The sequence below is a fragment of the Neolamprologus brichardi genome, chromosome 23, assembly GCF_056152115.1.
Source record: "Neolamprologus brichardi isolate AB-2024 chromosome 23, ASM5615211v1, whole genome shotgun sequence".
In the NCBI taxonomy this organism is placed as follows: domain Eukaryota; kingdom Metazoa; phylum Chordata; class Actinopteri; order Cichliformes; family Cichlidae; genus Neolamprologus; species Neolamprologus brichardi.
The window spans coordinates 30620361-30639148 of NC_142125.1; the positions used below are offsets into that span (position 1 = coordinate 30620361).

The 18788-nt window shown below is 39.4% G+C and overlaps 1 protein-coding gene across 6 annotated transcripts in view; it reads right to left on the reverse strand.

Moving 5' to 3' along the window:
* Positions 1-18788, reverse strand: part of kcnh7a (potassium channel, voltage gated eag related subfamily H, member 7a) — a 68380-nt gene that overhangs the window by 35335 nt on the left and 14257 nt on the right. For all 6 annotated transcript variants that reach the window (XM_087836600.1, XM_087836601.1, XM_006804100.3 and 3 more), the window contains one exon: positions 7372-7527. In XM_087836600.1, the coding sequence (XP_087692726.1) occupies positions 7372-7527 (156 nt within the window). The remainder of the gene's footprint in view (positions 1-7371; positions 7528-18788) is intronic.

Below are 18788 nucleotides of genomic sequence, written 5' to 3' on the forward strand. Positions count from 1 at the left end.
ACCAACACAGCTTTCTTAAAAAGACCCTGGCAGATCAACACAAGTGCCTGCTCTGCTTCAGGCACAAGTTCAGGCTTCAGTTTCCTTCAATTATTCATAAGGGAGCACATTTGTGGAAATACTATAGTGTGATGTATAGAAGAGTCAGTCTTATAGGAGATTACAGAGAGTGCTTTAATGAGTGACTGATAGCTTCTGGGGAGATGGTAAAAAGTCATATTTCTGACCATATTGAAACATACGGCAGTTCTGAGGGATGATAGTATAACAATATAAGTTTACTGTAACGCTTCCCACCCCAAAGACACACACCATTCACACACACATTTACTTGGGTTGTACACTATATGCAAACACCATAAGACAAATGCTCAGACTTACAGGTTTTCACATACTGTATGCACTGCAAAGTCACCTGAACATATGCTATCCATGTCACAATACTCTCTCAGCCTTTAGTCTTACTGCCATGGCGACACAGTGAAAATCAGTAAACACATCACATTATCATGTCTCCTTTGTATATTTTCTGCAGACAGCTACATTGTATACAACATACCGACATATGCAAATAGCGGAAATGGTAAGGATGTATTCAGAAAAGTAGAATTAATGTTTGAGTGTTAGCAGGGAGCAGCCCGTCGCTTTATCTACCTCACTGCTTTTTCTACTGGGGTGAGACTGACAGGGAGGAGAGAGAAAAACTAATTTTAGACACAATGCCAATGTCTGTTTGGGTCAGTGTGGTGTGTTTAAATTAAGTCTGAAGCCAGAAGTGATCATCGGCATTTCATTTGAGATTCAGAGCTGGATTGGAAACTCAAATCTGGGATACCGTTCATATTCATCAGAATGAAAACAGGTTGAATCGGCATTCTTTCTTTGAAAAGCGATTGTGAACAAAAGTCTGTTTCGTGAGAGCTCAGTTCTCTTTTTCTAATCACACCACTGTAATATTACAATACTAACATGTTAGACAATTAATTGTGAAGCATTTCACAATTTTAAGGACCAACATTGACTGCTAAAAGTGACACGTTACGAAAATAATGAACAATATTACTTGCCTCCAATTATTGTGCATGGAGGATAAGTGGACAATGTATGCCACAGCTCCTTAAATTAGTTCATAATTCAGTCACACAGTCAGCGTGTGGTGAGAAAATTGCATGTACATTTAATTGTGGCACTGAAAGAGCCAAACGTTTCATGGATATGTTGCCCTTTTGTGACTGCTGTTACTGCACGTACTGTATGCATCTCTTCCCTCTTTACCCCTCCTGTTCGCTCCCTGCAAAATCTCACTGGCAGCTTTACACAACCAGTACAGTGGCCCTTGTTGCTATGATACCAGATAGTAATATTTGCACTGAATATTAATTGGGTCTTCAGATCCCCATGTTGAGGAGTGAAACATCTTGCTGTAATGTGAGCATCATTCAGAGATTACGTTAGAAGCAGAAAGAGAACAACAACCCTCCATGCTGTGGTAAACGCAGGACAAAAACAATGGTGTGTCTTTTTGTCTCTGTCTTTTGTTCTTGAGCTTTTGCTGACATTACATAAAAAAGAGAGTTGTACAGCAGTTAATGTGTTTGCTAAGTGATTTGAAAGCAGATTTCTTTCACCTTAAGAGTTGTTTTCCTAGATTTCCAGCACAGCCCTACAAACTCACATGCTCTAGAGCAGGGGTCTAGTATTTAGCTGAAGTGTATTTTTTGTATTAGTTCTTTTTAAACTTGTAGTTCTAAATTGGAAGATTATTGTGATATTGAAATATAAAAATAAAATTATTTGTCGCTCAAAATAAGCGTCACACTGACGGAAGCATCTTTCTTGTAGTCGTCATTCTTACACAACAACAGTGTGTTTGTTTTGATTTGTAGACCCCGAAAATGGCGCCACGCTCCCACAATGCATTGCGGCATGACGTCAACTCCAAAGCCCTATACCCGATATATACAGTGTTATCTTCATTTTAGATGTCAAAAAGTATTTGCGGCTCCCAGTGTTTTCTTTTGCGTGGAAACCGGGTCCAACTGGCTCTTTGGGTGTTAAAGGTTGCTGACCCCTGCTCTAGAGGAAACATTTGTATTTCTGCTGGGTCCCAACTTTGCTCTCTGCTTATTTATTACAGAGGAAATTAGGTTGTGATTGCAATGTGCCTGAGTTAATAGTCAAGAGCTTTATTTTATTTATTTATTTCAGTCAGGCAGTTGCCATCGGTGTGTGAAAATATACCTGAGAATAATAATCAGTAAAGGTCCCTGGCTGAACCTTTACTGTACTCACAGAACTTTCTTTCTGAGAGTACAAAACTTCACAGAAAGAAAGTTCCCCTTGGGTGGGCTTCCGCTGGGTTCCTTCTGCAGTCCAAAGACATATGTTATATTCACTGGTCACTCTAAATTGGCTACAGATATAAAGTACACAAATTACTTAAACTGTGTGGACAAGGGTAGAAAAACGAGTAAAGAGGGAAACACTGAAAGCAAAGAAGTCCTGAATAAACTGAAAAGCCATTTCCCCAACAGGAATTTGATGAATCTTTCCTCCTGAGGAAAACGATAGATCATAAATAATTTCCCCCAGCTGCTCTTCACTTCCTAGGCTCATCACCACATTCCCAATGCACAGAAGCCAGTGTGGTTGGTTACAGAAAACTATAGTGCGACTTAAATTAGACAACCAGTCAACCAGCTAAAGACAACACATAGTGCCATCAATCCACTAAATCTGCAATTCCTTGCTCGTTTTTTCCTGAAACCTATTCTGAACCTCCTGTTGTTCTACAGTTATAAACACATCATGTGGTTAGATTAGATGCTGAGCTGTAGTGGAGAGCTCAAAATAAATAGTGTCTAACGTGAAAATCTGGTGTCTAATGTAGAGATAGTAAGGAGACAAGCAGAAACCATTGTAACCTTTCAGCAGCATCATTTTTCTAACTTGAGATGCCTAGCATAGACAGAATATTTAGAAGAAGAACTGATATAGGCCTGGGCAAAGTAAGATAAGAGGTGAGACAATTTTAGAGCTACTTTATTGTTCTAATATATCACAAGCAGACAATCTCACATTATAGGAATGAAGGTACCAACAGTCTTAAAAGACAACAAAACTGTGTGGTGCCTTGCTTCCCCTTATAACTTACAAAGTGTTACGCAGGTTCTGTGAAGATGAATATAATAGTTTTGGTTGTCAGGGTTACAACAAATGACTTTTTGTACACTGCAGTGAAGAGCACCAGGCACACCAAATCCACACACTACCTTCTCCAAATCGCCCTGCATGTCTTCACCACCTGCACTCATGTGAAAATGAAACACCTTTAATCTTGATTTTGGAATTAAATACAGTATCTGTTTGTTATTCTTTAAAGCTTTTATCTATGTGACTTCATCAGCTCTGCATGTGTTTATACAAATCCTCAACAAACAGTGAGGAGCCTGCAGCAAAGCGCATGTCCAGGTTTGACTGCGTTGTCGAATTGTTTTGTTTCTTTCATTAGCAGCCGATGCAACCATCAGCTTCTTAGACCTGGTTTTATTTGTAACACAGCACAATAATCGGGGTTTGCCATTTGCCATCATGGTAGTTTGGTTCAAAGTTATTTCTTGTTGTCTGAGAGAATTTAAATAAAAGCTGACAGTGATCAATCCTAATTGATCCAAACATCACTACAGTCGTCACTACGCTTACTACCTACTGGTTTTTGAAAGCAGTTAGCACAGTAAACAGCAAGCATCTTTTCTTCTACAGTCTTCTCCAGTTCTGACCACTGCAATTTACAGAAGGCCTTACATGTATTTGAATAAATTATTAGTGTTATACCCACAGATAATATTCCTTTGAAACTCTGGGCATTTACAGTCACCCATAAGACAAAAATTACAAATTATTAACCATTCTCTAATTTTGATATCTGCTCTTTTGAACCTACTGACTATTTTATAAAATAGGCCTCTGGTTCAAAAGTATAAGAAGCTCCAATGGTGATGTAAAGAACACAAACCTTTAGGCACACACATACTTATTTGACCTGGATAACTTTTTAGATTTGTCACACACAGCAGACTTAATTTGAACTGCATCTGTCAAATTTGTAGTGATCACATATTTTATTTTCAGTGTTCTGGTTTTAATAGTGTCAGATCTCAGTATACTGACAACATTTTCAACTATTCTGCTTCTTATCTTCCAAGTGATGCTCAGTCCTGGAGGAATTCCCTACTATTGCAACAATACTTATGAATTCATAAGAAACACAACACACAGCATAGTGAAATGAACCATTTTGCGCACATTTCTGTGTGCATTTTGTGGATCTGTTAGTGGCTCTTCTCAGCTACATCAAAGCAATCCAAGACGGTTGCAGAATGTATGACTCATCACTGGTTGACAGAGGGCAATTGATAAGCAGTGCCTAATGCATTCCTCAGATAGAGTCTAGATAACGCAATGCATGCATCATCTCCTCAGTAACAAGCAGTGTAAGGCTATTAATTAGAATAGTAACACTGTATGTCTCACAGTCTTAAATTACATATTTAGCAGTTTTCTCATGCAAAATTCTGCAAAATTATTCATAATTTGTGAACATGACACAGGTTTCTAGAGTTTCTAGAGTTAAATGAATAAATAAACGAAGCACAAAGAGACCTATCCAGCATCGGGCCTTGACCCTATAAGCAAATCTGAACTATATCTGTGGAGGCACTCACTTAGATATTCAGACTGGAAACAGAGCTGGGAGAACTGCTATAGTGTTCAGACTGGGCCTTAGAAAAGTGAAACATGAGGGCCTTATCAGTCACATGCACAACAGCCAAACATGACCCCCTGCCCACACACACGCACACGCACACAAAAGCTTGACTATAGCCTAAGCAAGCACACTGTCATAGTATCATACATAAACATGTATATAAACTGTATGTAAAGAACATGCATTCACACGCCACATGAAGCAAGGCAGTCTGTTCGAGTCCTCGTTCAATTACACTAATCTGAGGTGACCTTTGGTCTTCACGATGCTGCTTTATATGTCACAGACAGAAAATGGGGAAAGTGAAAAACTTTAAAAAAAGACAAGGCATCAAGAACACGTTCAAGAGCACAGCTGGGGAATGACATTATCCACTATTACACCGACAGCTCTGGGAAACTGAGGGACCCACAGCACTGCTCCAGTAGTTCATCAGGCCATCCTGAGCTATAATTGGTCCAGACCTTTGAAATGATAGCAGGCTAACACATCAGTGTCTGCTAAACGCTTGTGTCAACATGCCAAAGGAGCCGTCTAGCTGGGAATTTCAGCAGCTGCCCTCGTGATTACTGCTGCTAGTACAGTTGCAAGATTAAAAAAGAAAGTGAAAATGTAGCAGTCAATATGGGGATAAAAGTACCCCAGAGGTGTTTTTGCAGTAGTCAAGAGTACATGCAAAGATTAGCTTAACATGTCTGGAAAAACAGAAATAAGTGCACCTGAAAAGGGAATGACAAAGAAATACATAAAGAAGAATATAGACTGTACAGAGAAATAAATAGACAATCAGGGAATCAAGTGTAAAAATGCTGAAGTAGCCAAATAAAAGTATAACTAAGATGATTACAGTGTTTTGGTTCTGCGTCTGTGTCTGAGCTTTTTAACTTTCTAGTTATTTAAATATTCTATTTGGTCCCTGATTGGTCTAATGTGTTTGTGCTCATTGTAAACAGTTTGTGTTTTTGTTCATCTTCTTTTTTTCTTTGTAAACTACATCCACAAATACTCAATAAAAATATTTTGAATAATGTGTTCATGCAGTGTTCTTGAGTCTGTTCTCCATGCCCTGCTGTTCATCCTTCCCACTGTTCCCCAGCTCTGTTGTTTCCTAGCCTTAGTGTGTTTTCAAGTTTAGGTTTCAAGTAGTTGCCGTTTTCTTTGTACTTTTTCATTTTTATTCAAATGTGTCATTAGCTTTCAACAAGTTGCCCACTTTTTGTTTATTTCAGTCTGACTGTCTTTGCATCTGGTATTTGGGTCCTCACACTCCACTCTGCATGACATACAATTTTATGTCCTTTGTGTTACGTCTTTGTGCAGAATCTGTGTACCTGCTCTCATTTACTGTTTTAGCTGTTTGGTGGTTCTTGAAATTTTGTGAGGTTTAACCTGAGATTCTGGCGTTTCGGGCAAAATAAATTAATATTAAAAAATCGATTCAGGATTTTAATGAATCGATATCATGTTATCCAAGCCAGAATCGATTTTAATTGATAAATCGATTATCAAAACCCACCTCTAGTCTTGTAGGAATGGGATCTTTTTTTCTGTCTGCAGAAGCCACTGAGATTGTTTAGCTGTTTATAACATCGTTCAGCATGACAGGTTTGGTCGTGCATCAGTCAAGGTCTGGGGAGCCATAACCATGGTGGCATGCACAGACTTCTACAGGCTAGGCAATGAATTCTGACTACTATTAGGTAAATCCCTGCTCCAGAGCTAGGTTGCACCTCAGATTGTCCAGGAACAGCATTGCCCTGGACCAGAACTGGAAGGAGATCCCTTAGTACACCATGTATTGTCTCACAAGGGGCATGCAATTGACAGGCAAGCGTCACAGGGCCTCGGTGTGGTAGATTTATGGTGGACCCAACTGCAGGACAAATAATACAAAACACAAAACAAAAGAATCTAGAAAACTCAGATAACAAAAAACATGGAACACAAGAGGTAGAGAGCATGAGGGAAGTATGATGACAACGTGACAAAGAACTGTGGACTTAAATACACACATCAGAAAATGAGGCAAAGTGGAGACACCTGGTGAACACAACTGAACTGAAACTAACTAATGAGACAGCAGGAAGGAAAACTGAACATAACAGAGACAAGATGAGGTACTTTAAAAAAAGAGAGAGAGGAAACAACACGTATGAACTTGACAAAAAGTTAAATAGACAGCGATATAACTGACTTAGGAGAAAAAACTAACATGACGCAACTAAATGACGAGTCTAGACAACAACACATGACTGTTTTTATTTACTCTGAGTTTGTGTATAATTGTGACTAGATAAAGACCAGGCCACAAATATGAAATTATTGCAGGCAACAACAAAAAAGCAGCAAGTTATACTAAAGTGAAATATCAATTATAGCAGACAGCAGCATGTGCAACGTTAAGATTATAGTAGGTCTCTAGTATATTTATGTATTTCTAATATATGTCCACCTTTATACGTGTATTATTTCTAACACTATATTTACTTAATGGTACAAACACAACCAGATTTGGGGAATGAATAAAAGCTCCGACCAAATGTCACAGACGGTCGTCTAGCACCGGCCCACTCCTGCCTGGGGCCTTGCATGTTTTTACTCACATTGGTCAGCTTTAGAAGGTGAGGTATGGTTTAGTCTCTCCAGCGAGTCACTGCTGCCTTCATCCAGGATGTAATCAAAGTTCAGGATGAACATCATGACCACACCCTCCTCGTTCTTCACAGGGATGATATGGGTGGCACAGAGGAAGTTTGAACCTAAGCAAAAGGAAATCACAGTTAGAAAGAGTTTTCTATTTGATTGACTTAGCATGTGAGCCAGTGGCAGATACAGAACCTCGAAATTATGAGGCCCAATCAATCTTTGTAATTTTTCAGTCTGAAGCAAAATGGAAAACCTGATTTAAACCCCGACATAGCAGGTTTCTAGACATTTTGACCCTGGAGTTTTCCATTAACACCCTTTGACATTCAGGCATCTTATTCCAGATAAAGCTGCTCACACAGGCAGGTCTGGCAGAAAAATGAGGGTGAAAAGGTCAACAAGGCCTTTGAGAGGAAACCCACTGGAGCTCAATGATTTTATACATACAGACATGCGGCAAGTGTCCTTCACAGTTCAGTACAGTTGAAACATTGCAAACAGCTTACCTCAAACCTAACATTAGCAGATTATTTAAATAATGTATCCCCTTAAATAATGAATAATTTCTTCTTCATGTAACAACCATAAATATTTTCACACCAGTTCTCCTGGAAGGAAAAAAAAAAGAGGCCCAATTACTAGAGTTGGCAATGGCTTCACAGTGGGAGGTAATTTAATACAACCCTGCTAGCTGCTAATGCCTCACATCTAAATGTTCCTAATTGATCAAATTGGAAAGAGGTGAACAAAAATAAAGCAGATATAGGAGACAAAATTGTAGACCATTCCTACCAGCTGACTTGTCCTAGCTTCAGAAAAAATCCTCAAATAAACAGAAAATATGATTGTTACATTTTTATTTTTAGGTTTGATTCTGTCTTTAATCCTACTTCTAGGCTTAAATAGTAATTGAAGTGTTGCTTTATTCATTAGTAAAGCTGTAGTACAGGAGCAATGAACAAAAATGAGATGCATGTTTATGTTTTAACTAATAAACATAGACATTGTTGGAAGATGCTCTCTCACACACTAGACTTGAAATCCTGGTATCACTATTAGGCTATTTATAGCTCACCCAGCAGGCACCCAGCCCAGAGCGTTTCTTTTCTGGGGGAGCATAGATGCACTGCTGCTCAAACACCCTAAACTGCGATTCTTACTCTGCCTGCAAAAGAATTGTGGATTACCACTCACTTTCTTATATCAGGTTCTCAAATGCTACTGTGCAGCTTTGTAAACCAAAGTAGTTCACAAGGCCTGGCTTTGATTTATGTTTTAGGAAGTCCAGATTCTGCAGGGCTAAGCAATGTCCAGGGCCTAACAGTATATCAGTGTCACCATGGGTGGGTTGAACTATTCATTTAAATCTGGGGCGGGCGTGCTTCCTGTGACTACAGTGTCAACACTGTAGCACTGTAGCTTACAGATAATACAGAACATAAAGTCACAGCAGATGGTTGCCTCTTCTTCACCCTAGATCTGCCTACTCACTCACAGGGAATGGCCAGATTGCTAGTGTTCTGTACAGTGGCCTGTATTCGTATAGCACTTTACTTAGTTCCTAAGGACCCCAAAGCACTTTACACTACATTCAGTCATCCACACATTCACACACTGGTGATGGCAAGCTACATTGTAGCCACAGCCACCCTGGGGCGCACTGGCAGAGGCGAGGCTGTCGGACACTGGCGCCACCGGGCCCTCTGACCACTACCAGTAGGCAACGGGTGAAGTGTCTTGCCCAAGGACACAACGACCGAGACTGTCGGAGCCGGGGCTCGAACTGGCAACCTTCCGATTACAAGACAAACTGCCAACTCTTGAGCCACAATCGCCCCAGAAGAGTTACCAATATGGCTACCAAGTGGTAAGTCATGCTTCTAGAAGGACTTTGACGTTAGCTAGAGGGATTAAATCCTGACCTACACAAATATACAAACATTATTAGTGGAATATTTTGGATAGGAAAAGAGTGCATCCAGATATTATTGTGTACTTGCCTCATACTGACAGATTCAGTTATTTACCCCAACTTACAAATATGAACTTCAATCAATGACTTTGATTTTAGCTTTCATCTCAGCTCAGATATGTTTGTCATTATAAAAATACAAATGCATCTGTTGTTTTTATCTCTTTAAGCACAAGGAGTAGCACTGACAGTGATAAGCATCCTATAATTTGACTCACTTTGTTTGCAAATTAAAATCTTCTCCGTCTGTCTCCATGGAAACAACTGAGCGCTCCAAAGAAAGTTAAACTCGGTGCACCATTCTGTCATCAGTACAAAGTGACTTCAAGATGTTTTTCAAATGATTATCTTTATTCATCTTTCCGTTTCCACTGAAAACACAAACACCACCCAGCCACCTATCATTACATTTTTTCAGTTGTAGTGTTGAAGAAGTGTCTGAAGTTGTACAAATGCACATTTGCATAGACTAACCAAACATGCAAAACAAATCGCATGCATGCACACAGATGCCCTCACATGTGCACAACCATACAGTGCTGTGCAGAAGTCTCAAAGCATTCTATCCATCAATGAACAAAATCCAATAAAACTTGCTAAATATTATGTGATGTAGGTATAACCATCACTCAAGACCATGACAAAAACATCTTATTCATTTCAAAGTCAGTCTATGGCATAGCAACAAAATCCCAGCACGTGGTAAGTCAAAGAATTATCTTCAAACACAAGGCGAACAAAGAGCCCCACACTAAACACACCATGCAGAGATTATATCAAGAGACAAAAGACAGTGAGCCAGTCTAAAATCCAGAGACCTGTGGCACATTTTCCAAGATTGAAAAACTGCACGTGTACCCAGGAGAACTGGAGATGCTCACATCAAATTTAGATAGTTATGATTTCATTTTTATGTGATTAGTTGACTATACTATATTATTTTTTAACATACAGTACTTTCCAGTACTTGTAGTAAATTCGTTCACAGTACAGTACAGAGCAGTCTATAAAAGTAGTGCTTGCAGGGACAAAACCCCAGCCTTGAAATGCAATCTATGTGTGTACGTGTATGAGGGACTCTAAAAATAAGCTGCTTGGAATCCATAGGCATTTATAATTCATAAGTGTCAAGTATTATATTCTAGAAAACATAATGGTGACAATGACTTTTTTAGGCAACATAAGAATGAGAATGAGTTTAAAACTGTGTGTATGAAGAAGAATAGAAGAAAAAGAAAGTGATGGGAATTTTATAAAAACGTAAAGTTTGTTAAAAAAAATCAATATTTTGTTTATTGTAATAATTTTTCATGTGATCTCATGTCATATACTTAGCAATGGCTCAATTCAAATACAGTTGAATATGAAAAAGACAATGGGGTAGAGAAGTGCTTATAGTTTCTAAAACATACGGGGGCACAAGGACACTGTGATCTTTTTGTCATTACTTCAGTTGAGGCATGTGTTACTCGGAGCGGGGTGTCCAGTTTTAATATGGGTTTAGTATTAGTTTTAAACCTGCATAAAAATAATAATTCTACATGGACTTCTTTTCCCTCTATCTCTCTGGTCATTACTCCCTTACTCCTTCATGTCTCTTAAATCCAGACTCCTTTTTTTTCTGTTGGTTTATTCCCCTTAGTCTTTATTTGCCTGCTCTCGTTCTCTGCCCCTGTCTCTGCATGTCTTTCTTCCTGAGAAGAAAGAGAGCTGCCCAGGTTCTCTGCAGGAAGGCCACCTGACGCGTTATAAATGGACAGATCAGAAAGATTCCCGACACTGCTGCTGATGCAAATTTCTGCCCATCTGCCTGTGTATCCTGCCTCAGAGGAGTGTGACAGGCAAACACAGATACACATACATGCATGCGCACACTCACACAAACAGAAATAACATTTACATTTCTTGCGCGCACACTGGCAGTGAGACAGCCAACCACACAAGCATGCGCACAAAAACGCTAATGAGGTCCACAGATCTCGGCTCAGCACACTCTGAAACAGCCACAGACAGACACTGGCTCACACACATAAACACACACAGTCACTCACACACAGCCTGCCGGCAGCATTAATTAGCAGAATGTTCTCTGTCCAACTAAATCTAATACGCAGGCAATGGAGCTCCTTTACATGGTGCAGTGTAATGAGAGAGCACACCTTTGAAAGGCACTAAAACAACTTTAGTCAGAGAGTCTCTGACCTGAATATTTATAAGGACAAGCAAAGCAAACATAGTTAAATATCTCCATTTAATAGATCGGGTGCCATCTCTACTGCTTTAACAACAGATTTAGAATTGAAAAAAAAAAATACCCTTCAAACTTAAAGAAAGTGTGTGACTCAGCATCAGCCCTCCCATGACACAAATTTACAGTCATGGATGGATGAAGTGAAACAGAAACACAATCTGTTCTTTTCTAGTCTCTAATCCTCAGAGAATGGTGGATGGAGGAAAGTGCTGACACACAGTTCATGTAAGTGGCAAAGAATCTCAAACTTTGGCAAGGTGAAAGTGATCTAATGCGCACAAAACTGCCAATCCTCCCCATAAACAAGATCCTTGAGCCAAACCCGGAGGGAATTCTATATATATAAGCAGCCTGATAAGGCTACTGCTTTGCTAGTGTTGAAACTGCTTGGTGTGTCAAGGTCAAGCCTTAAGCTTGAGAGGAAACGTGGGTCTTATTCATTGAAACATTTTCCACTCAACTTCATTTCCTCGCTGACAGGGTGCAGTTAGGAAGCTACCTGGATTAACAGAGCTACCTAGTAATCTTTTGCTAGACAGATGGCTCGGCAGGATGGCAGCACAGTGTGTTACCAAGTGTATATGCAGAATACGCCAAATCACAGCATGCTCTTTAATGTTTTCAGACCAAAGCCACATTGTATAGCATTATCATTTTTGAACATAACTACTCTGGTACAGTGGGGAGTCAGTGTCCATTCTGATAAAAACACAAGATTAAAAAAAAAAGGTAGTTCCAGTCATGCAAAGTCACCTCCATGCCAGTTTTTGTACTTGATGTCTCTCCAGTAACCTAGATGACTGGTCCAAGCAAAGACATTACTATGAAATTAACACAACTGTGCATGAGATAAAACCGGCATTCATCTCAAACACAGTGGATAAAAGTTGATATTCTGCATAACAGACACGTTATAGACACCTTTTAGTACACAAGACTTCCCGGGAACCTTAATTTGACCTCAAGGTTTGGACTAACAACAGGAACACTAATGGAACTAAGGACAAAGTTCAGATGAGGGTAGTGTCTTATATTGCACTGATACACCAATGACCAACAATTCCAACAATGTCCTTTCATTACAGAGCTATCCAATACATGTCTCTGTTCAACACAGTTCTCTCAGTCTGTGCCTCACTGCCGTGATTCTATTTCTCAACTTATATTAATTACACCATCAAAGGTTGTGCCAGTTCAAGCTCGTTTTAAGCTTGAAGGATCACTGCTCTGCTCTGCTGAAGGACATTACCTCCAGCCGAGCAGAGCTTTGAAATATCCTTCAAGAAGCTTGGAGCTCTTTTCCTGAAGCCTACTTAAAGAAATTACAAGAAAGCTTACGTAAGATATTTCAGGGTCTATTGAAGAATAAAGGTGGGCGTTACAAATTATTGACTTTCATAATCTTATTAGAATTGTGCTAATTCTTTTTTTCTTATATATTGTATTTCGATGCATGTTTCAATTAATAATTTCCCATTTTCATAGCAAATCATTAAGAAATTAGGGATATCTCAAGACTTTTTCATAGTATTTTATAGTGTAGAATTTTTCTTTTATAGTGTAAAAGACCTGGTACTTTAATTATATTTAGTGCTGTACAGGACATGAGATGTCATTGTATTAATTTCACCAATTAAAGAAATTTACTGATTTCTTCAATTTTGGTTTCAAAAAGGAAGAGAGTTGGCAGTTCATTGGTAAATGACTTGTCAGCCAAGCAGGCACTGGAGTTATCTTAATCCTTAATGTTTTCTTGGCTGTTTATCTTAGCCTGCCGAGGAAATAACCTGAGAAACCTGTAGGAGTGTTAACCCACTACTGAAATGGTAACTGTTCAGTTAAACCCTGGTTGAAAAGTTATAGCTCCAAAAAACCAAGATGGCAATGGCCAAAACACAAAACCCAAGGCTCAACAGAGGTCAACAGTCTATGCTACTGGAAGAAATATTCAATTTTCTTACTGAGGTTTTGCAAACATGTGGTGACTAACCAAGTAAAATTACATCATCTGTATGGACCTGTGACAATCATGCTGACAATGTAGGATCAAACGAATAAAGCCCAAGTTACATAGGCCTAGAGATTAGTCTGTGACCAGCTACCAGAAACCACTGATCATGAGGGAAAAAATTGTGTTCCCTAACTAGTTGTGGAAGTTGATGACAGTCATTAAAAAAATAATTGCTAGAGCCCTAGTCAGCGGTCAGCAACCCCCTGAGTTTTACCTCTCACTGGGAAAAATGTGTTGCACAACTCCACAACTGTTTTCGATTGCTCTGGTCTCTAGGACACTGCTGTGGTCACAGTTTGAAGGTGTTGGACTTTTCCACAAACACTGCACAGCTATTCCCTGAGCTGTATGGAAACTGTGAATCTGCAAACTGGAAATGAAAACCATTTGGCTTCAAAGTGAAAGTGTCTTTTGAAACATGCTGGCTGCAGGCACAAGTTTTACTTTAAAGAATTTAACTTTTTCAAATTCTTCTTCTACTCAGCTAATAATTAGTGAGTATTTGCAGACCAACATAAAAAACCATAGGCAGCTATGGCAACTGGCTAGTAGCCAATGTAGTCAAACAACATCTTATTTTCCACAAGCAAAGTTTCAAGATAAAGTAGTCCTCTTAGGCTACGTCCACACTAACCCGGATAGATTTGAAAACTGTGTTTTCGTCTGAAAATACTCTGCGTCCACGCTAGCCTTTTCAGTCGTTTTCACAGAGTTGTGCGTCCACATTGAAACGGCCAAAAATGCTTACGTTCCAGTCCTGCGCATGCGCAAAAGCGAGTGAGAATTAAATAATTTGAAGAGAAGCTATCTGGAGCATGTACAAACTGATATTAATCTTTTTAGGGCTGTCAAAATTGAGAGCAATCAAAACAACTGCTGTATAATGCACTCTGCTATCTTTAATACACATGACTGCATCACATGACTTAAATGCGTCATCGTTTTAGAAAGTCTGCGTTTTCGAGTGTCCATAAAAGCATAAAAGCCGGTACTTGTTTTCATCTTATTTTAGACGGAAGGAATTAAATAGCTGTACTATTAGGTTGCTGTGGGAAATGTCACAGTTTTGCAATTCCTACTGCATAGTTACACCACTTAAGTCCTTGAGTTCGTCATTTGTTTGTAAAATGAAAGTAACTGATAACTACAATGGTAGTTATCCGGTTCTGATGGAAATTTCTTCCTGTTAAAAGGGAGTTTTTCCTTCCCACTGTCGCCAAAGTGCTAACCCATAGGGGGTCATATCATTGTTGGGTTTTTCTCTGTATGTATTATTGTAGGGTCTGCTACAATAACGACTGTTGTTGTGATTTGGCGCTGTATTGTTTTTATCATATTGTAAGGTGGACCCTACAATAATAGGGTTAGGTTTTCCTGTTGCATAAAGCAATTTCGGCTATCTCTAGTTGTCAATTAGATGGCCTCATATGATTCTAGAATACTTTGGTGTACAGAGCATTTGATTGAAAATTCAGTGACTGCATGGAATCCAGATCCTATGGCTCCATACAAGCCCAAATCATCAATGGTCAGAAAACCAAACACATCTTCACCACTGCGCTTGGCACTGGTGGAGGTGTGTTTGGTTTTCTCCAAAAATGGCATTGCGTGTGATGGCCAAACATGGTTTCATACATGCAAAGGACATTGTTCCAGAAGTCTTGTTATTTGTTCAGATACAACTTTGCACGCCTGCTGCCATGTTCAATTTAGAGTCAAGAGGCCTTTTCCTTTCTCCCCTTCTAAACAACCCATACTTGTTCAGTCATTTTCTAATTGTCTTCTTCTTCTTCTACTATAGGGGTTACCACAGTGGATCTTTTACCTTGATCTCACCCTATACCTAGCATCCTCTATCACACCAGTGGTACAGTACAGTGGTACAGTGATTTTCCTCTTTCCTCCTGCCTGTCAGTTCCATATTCAACATCCTTTTTCAGATGTAGTCACCATCCTTCCTCTGCATATGCCCATACATTGTCTCTTTAACTTTGTCAGATTTTTCCGTCTTTTTCTAATTGCCCTGTCATAAAATGTAATATTTCACATATAACTGAAGCCTGTAGAAACTGAGATGTGGCTCTAGGGTTGTTTGCAACTTCTTGAGCATTGCTCATTCTGAACAAGGGTGATGCGCAAAGCTGTAGTAAAAAGTGTTGATGGAGATGTACAGAGAAGGTCAAAAAGAGGTGCTCTGTCTTTGTGGATCTAGAGAAAATGAATAATAGGGTGCAAAGAGATGAGCTGTGGCTGTGCTTGAGAAAGTCAGGAGTGGCAAAGAAGTATGTGAGGCTGGTACAGGACATGCATCAAGACACTGAGATATGGTGGGATGGGATTACATCAGAGAGCTGCCCTTCTTGTTCGCAATGATGATGGATAGGTTGACAGATACGATCAGGCAGGATTCTCAGTGGATTATGATATTTGCCAATGACATTGTGATCTATAGTGAAAGTAGGGCACAGACGAGAGCCTGGATAGGTGGAGGTTTGCTCTGGAGAGAAAAGGAATGAAAACCAGTGGAAGCACGACAGAATATGTGTATGTGAATAAGATATGGGACAGGTGGAAAGGTAAACATAGAAAGAGTAGAGATAGTGAAGGCAGATGAGTTTAAATACCTGGGGTCAACCATACAAACCAATGGAGAGTGCAGAGGTGAAGGAGAAAGTGCAGGCAGGGTAAAGCAGGCTGATATGAGTGTCAGCGGTGATTTGTGAGAAAAGGATAGCAGCAAGAGTAAAAGAGAAGATTTACAAGATGATACTGAGAACTAATATGACATATGGATTGGCGACAGAAGCACTAACAAAAGACAGGAGGCTTGGTTGGAGGTGACAGAGCTGAAGATTATGATTGACACTGGGAATGACCAAAATTGACAAGATCAATTTATTCAAATGAATAAAAGAAGGATATGAAGAGGGTTGGTGTGATAAACAATTTGCATAGCTGAACAAAATCCTGGTATCTTTATTATTAAAAAAACAACAACAATCCTTTGTAAAAAACCAAATTAGTTAGGTAATAGAAATTGCTGAATGTGACTGTGTACCTGACAGTTGCACAGCAGGAGGAGTTCCAGTTTCAGGATGCTGGAAATTTCATTCCATTTCCACTATCAATAATTAAAAGAATGCAGCTGAACGTACACTCATTCACAGTGGAAAGGTAACTAAAGTTCAACACACGCATACATTAATCTCTGCAGTTTGATCAAGTTCTTCTTCTTGCTGTCTCTCTCATACACGGATACACACACACAGTTGTTTAACATCTGTTAACTGGTTATATCTGACAGTTATATGGGAATCTTGACAGCCCTCACTCGGAGAAATCTCTGCCAGCACCATTTAAGTGAAAATCATTTTAAATGGAAAACTCTACTTTTTGCCTTAGTTTGATAGACATGGTGTGTGTGTGTGGGTGTATGCAGTTATGTTTGTATGTGAGCACAAATGAGTGATACTAATGTGAGCTGAGCCTCGAGCAGCTCTGGTGTTACACTACCTCAGGGGTTACAGTGACACCTCCCTCCTTGTTTCCACGCTCTATGTCTCTGTAAAACGCTCAACTGTGAGCTTCTTCAGTTCGCCACAACTAATTGTCATCAAATCAAGTTATCCAGGTCACTCTTTAACCCTGTCTCAGCAAGTTAGTATGTGTTGGAGTCGATCACTGTTGCAGCAGTAGTGTCTTTTATTCAGAAAGTGAGAAAAGCAACATGGGTGTAGGAATGACGGCGACCTGTGTAAACTGCAAAGTGCACAAATTCTCATTTACAGTAACAGACAAGCCACTCAATCTGATGACTCTACTCAAAAACAGAAGATGGGTGAAAAGATGCTGTGATTCCATTAAAGTATTAAAGCTAAATGATTATAAATGAGAAAGATTAAAAAAACAGGCCTCTGCTTCTGGAAATGTAACCAGCGCTTCCCACCCCTCTCCCGTTTTCCTTTTTCCACTGAGAACATTTAGATGTACTCGGAACTGTGTACGTGTATGTCTGCTATCTATTCCAGAATTGAATGTCATCAATCGCAGCACAGGGCCTGGTGGTTTGAGAAACTGTCTCGTAGCACAGAGGTTACTTGTCAAATCAAGAGAAGTGCCTCAACATCTATATGAATAACAGGTACACAGTACACATGTACACATTATTTATAACTGCAGAAATATCCTCTGTTATTATTCATAGAAGAAAATTATTTCCATTTATCCCCTGCCAGCGGTAAGCCAATGACAGTCTTGGAACATAATTAAAATCTAATGTAATGGCATATCATAAATATATTCCTGGAAATTAGCGATGGAGTCATAACATCCCATAACATCTCCTCTTGAACAGACAGGAGATGTGGGTGTTAAACATTGTGATCACAATGACAGAGTACAGCCTTGTTAGCATGAGGCACAATGACTTTCAACAGGACCTGATAATGGTAGGAAGTAAAATTTGAATCAGAGGGTCAATGCATTCTGTTTTAGCATTTATATAAGAGACACTCCATTATGAGTTTAAATCACACAGTATAAAAGCCAAACTGCAGACTGAAGCAGATAAACTTTATTCCAAATCTGAGTCATGATGCAGAACTGGATCTGCAAAAGGCAACTTAATTGCCTTTTGTGTGCCTGATTGTGGTGCAGATTCATTCAAGGTCTTATTTTATGAGCCCCTCCTCAAAATGTAAACCAGCAGTGTTTACCATGCATACATAACTATTACAATATAGTGGTGCAAGGAGTCAGCTGACTCCTGCTTTGCCATTTTCAGTAAACAAGTTTGCCTTTCTGTTCCTCTTTAAGTGTCAGGGAAACAGAGTTACTAAACAGTAAACAACAAAAAATTAGGAGCTCAGTGCCAAAGTTACAGTAGTTAGTTTTTATGTCTTTACTTTATCTTTCCAAACTCAGTGCTACTGCACCATCTTGGACAGACAGATGGTTTTTGTAGCTGATATGACAAGCGCTTCAGATGCTACCAAAAAAGGGACAACATCAAGCATGACAAAATTAAAGCATCCGCCTGTGCTGCTATGTTTCTGTCACTGCTGATCAGAGATGGAGCTGAAAATTACCCACAACTGCAGAGTCATTAAGGGTTTATTACAAAAACTAGTTGCTGTATTTT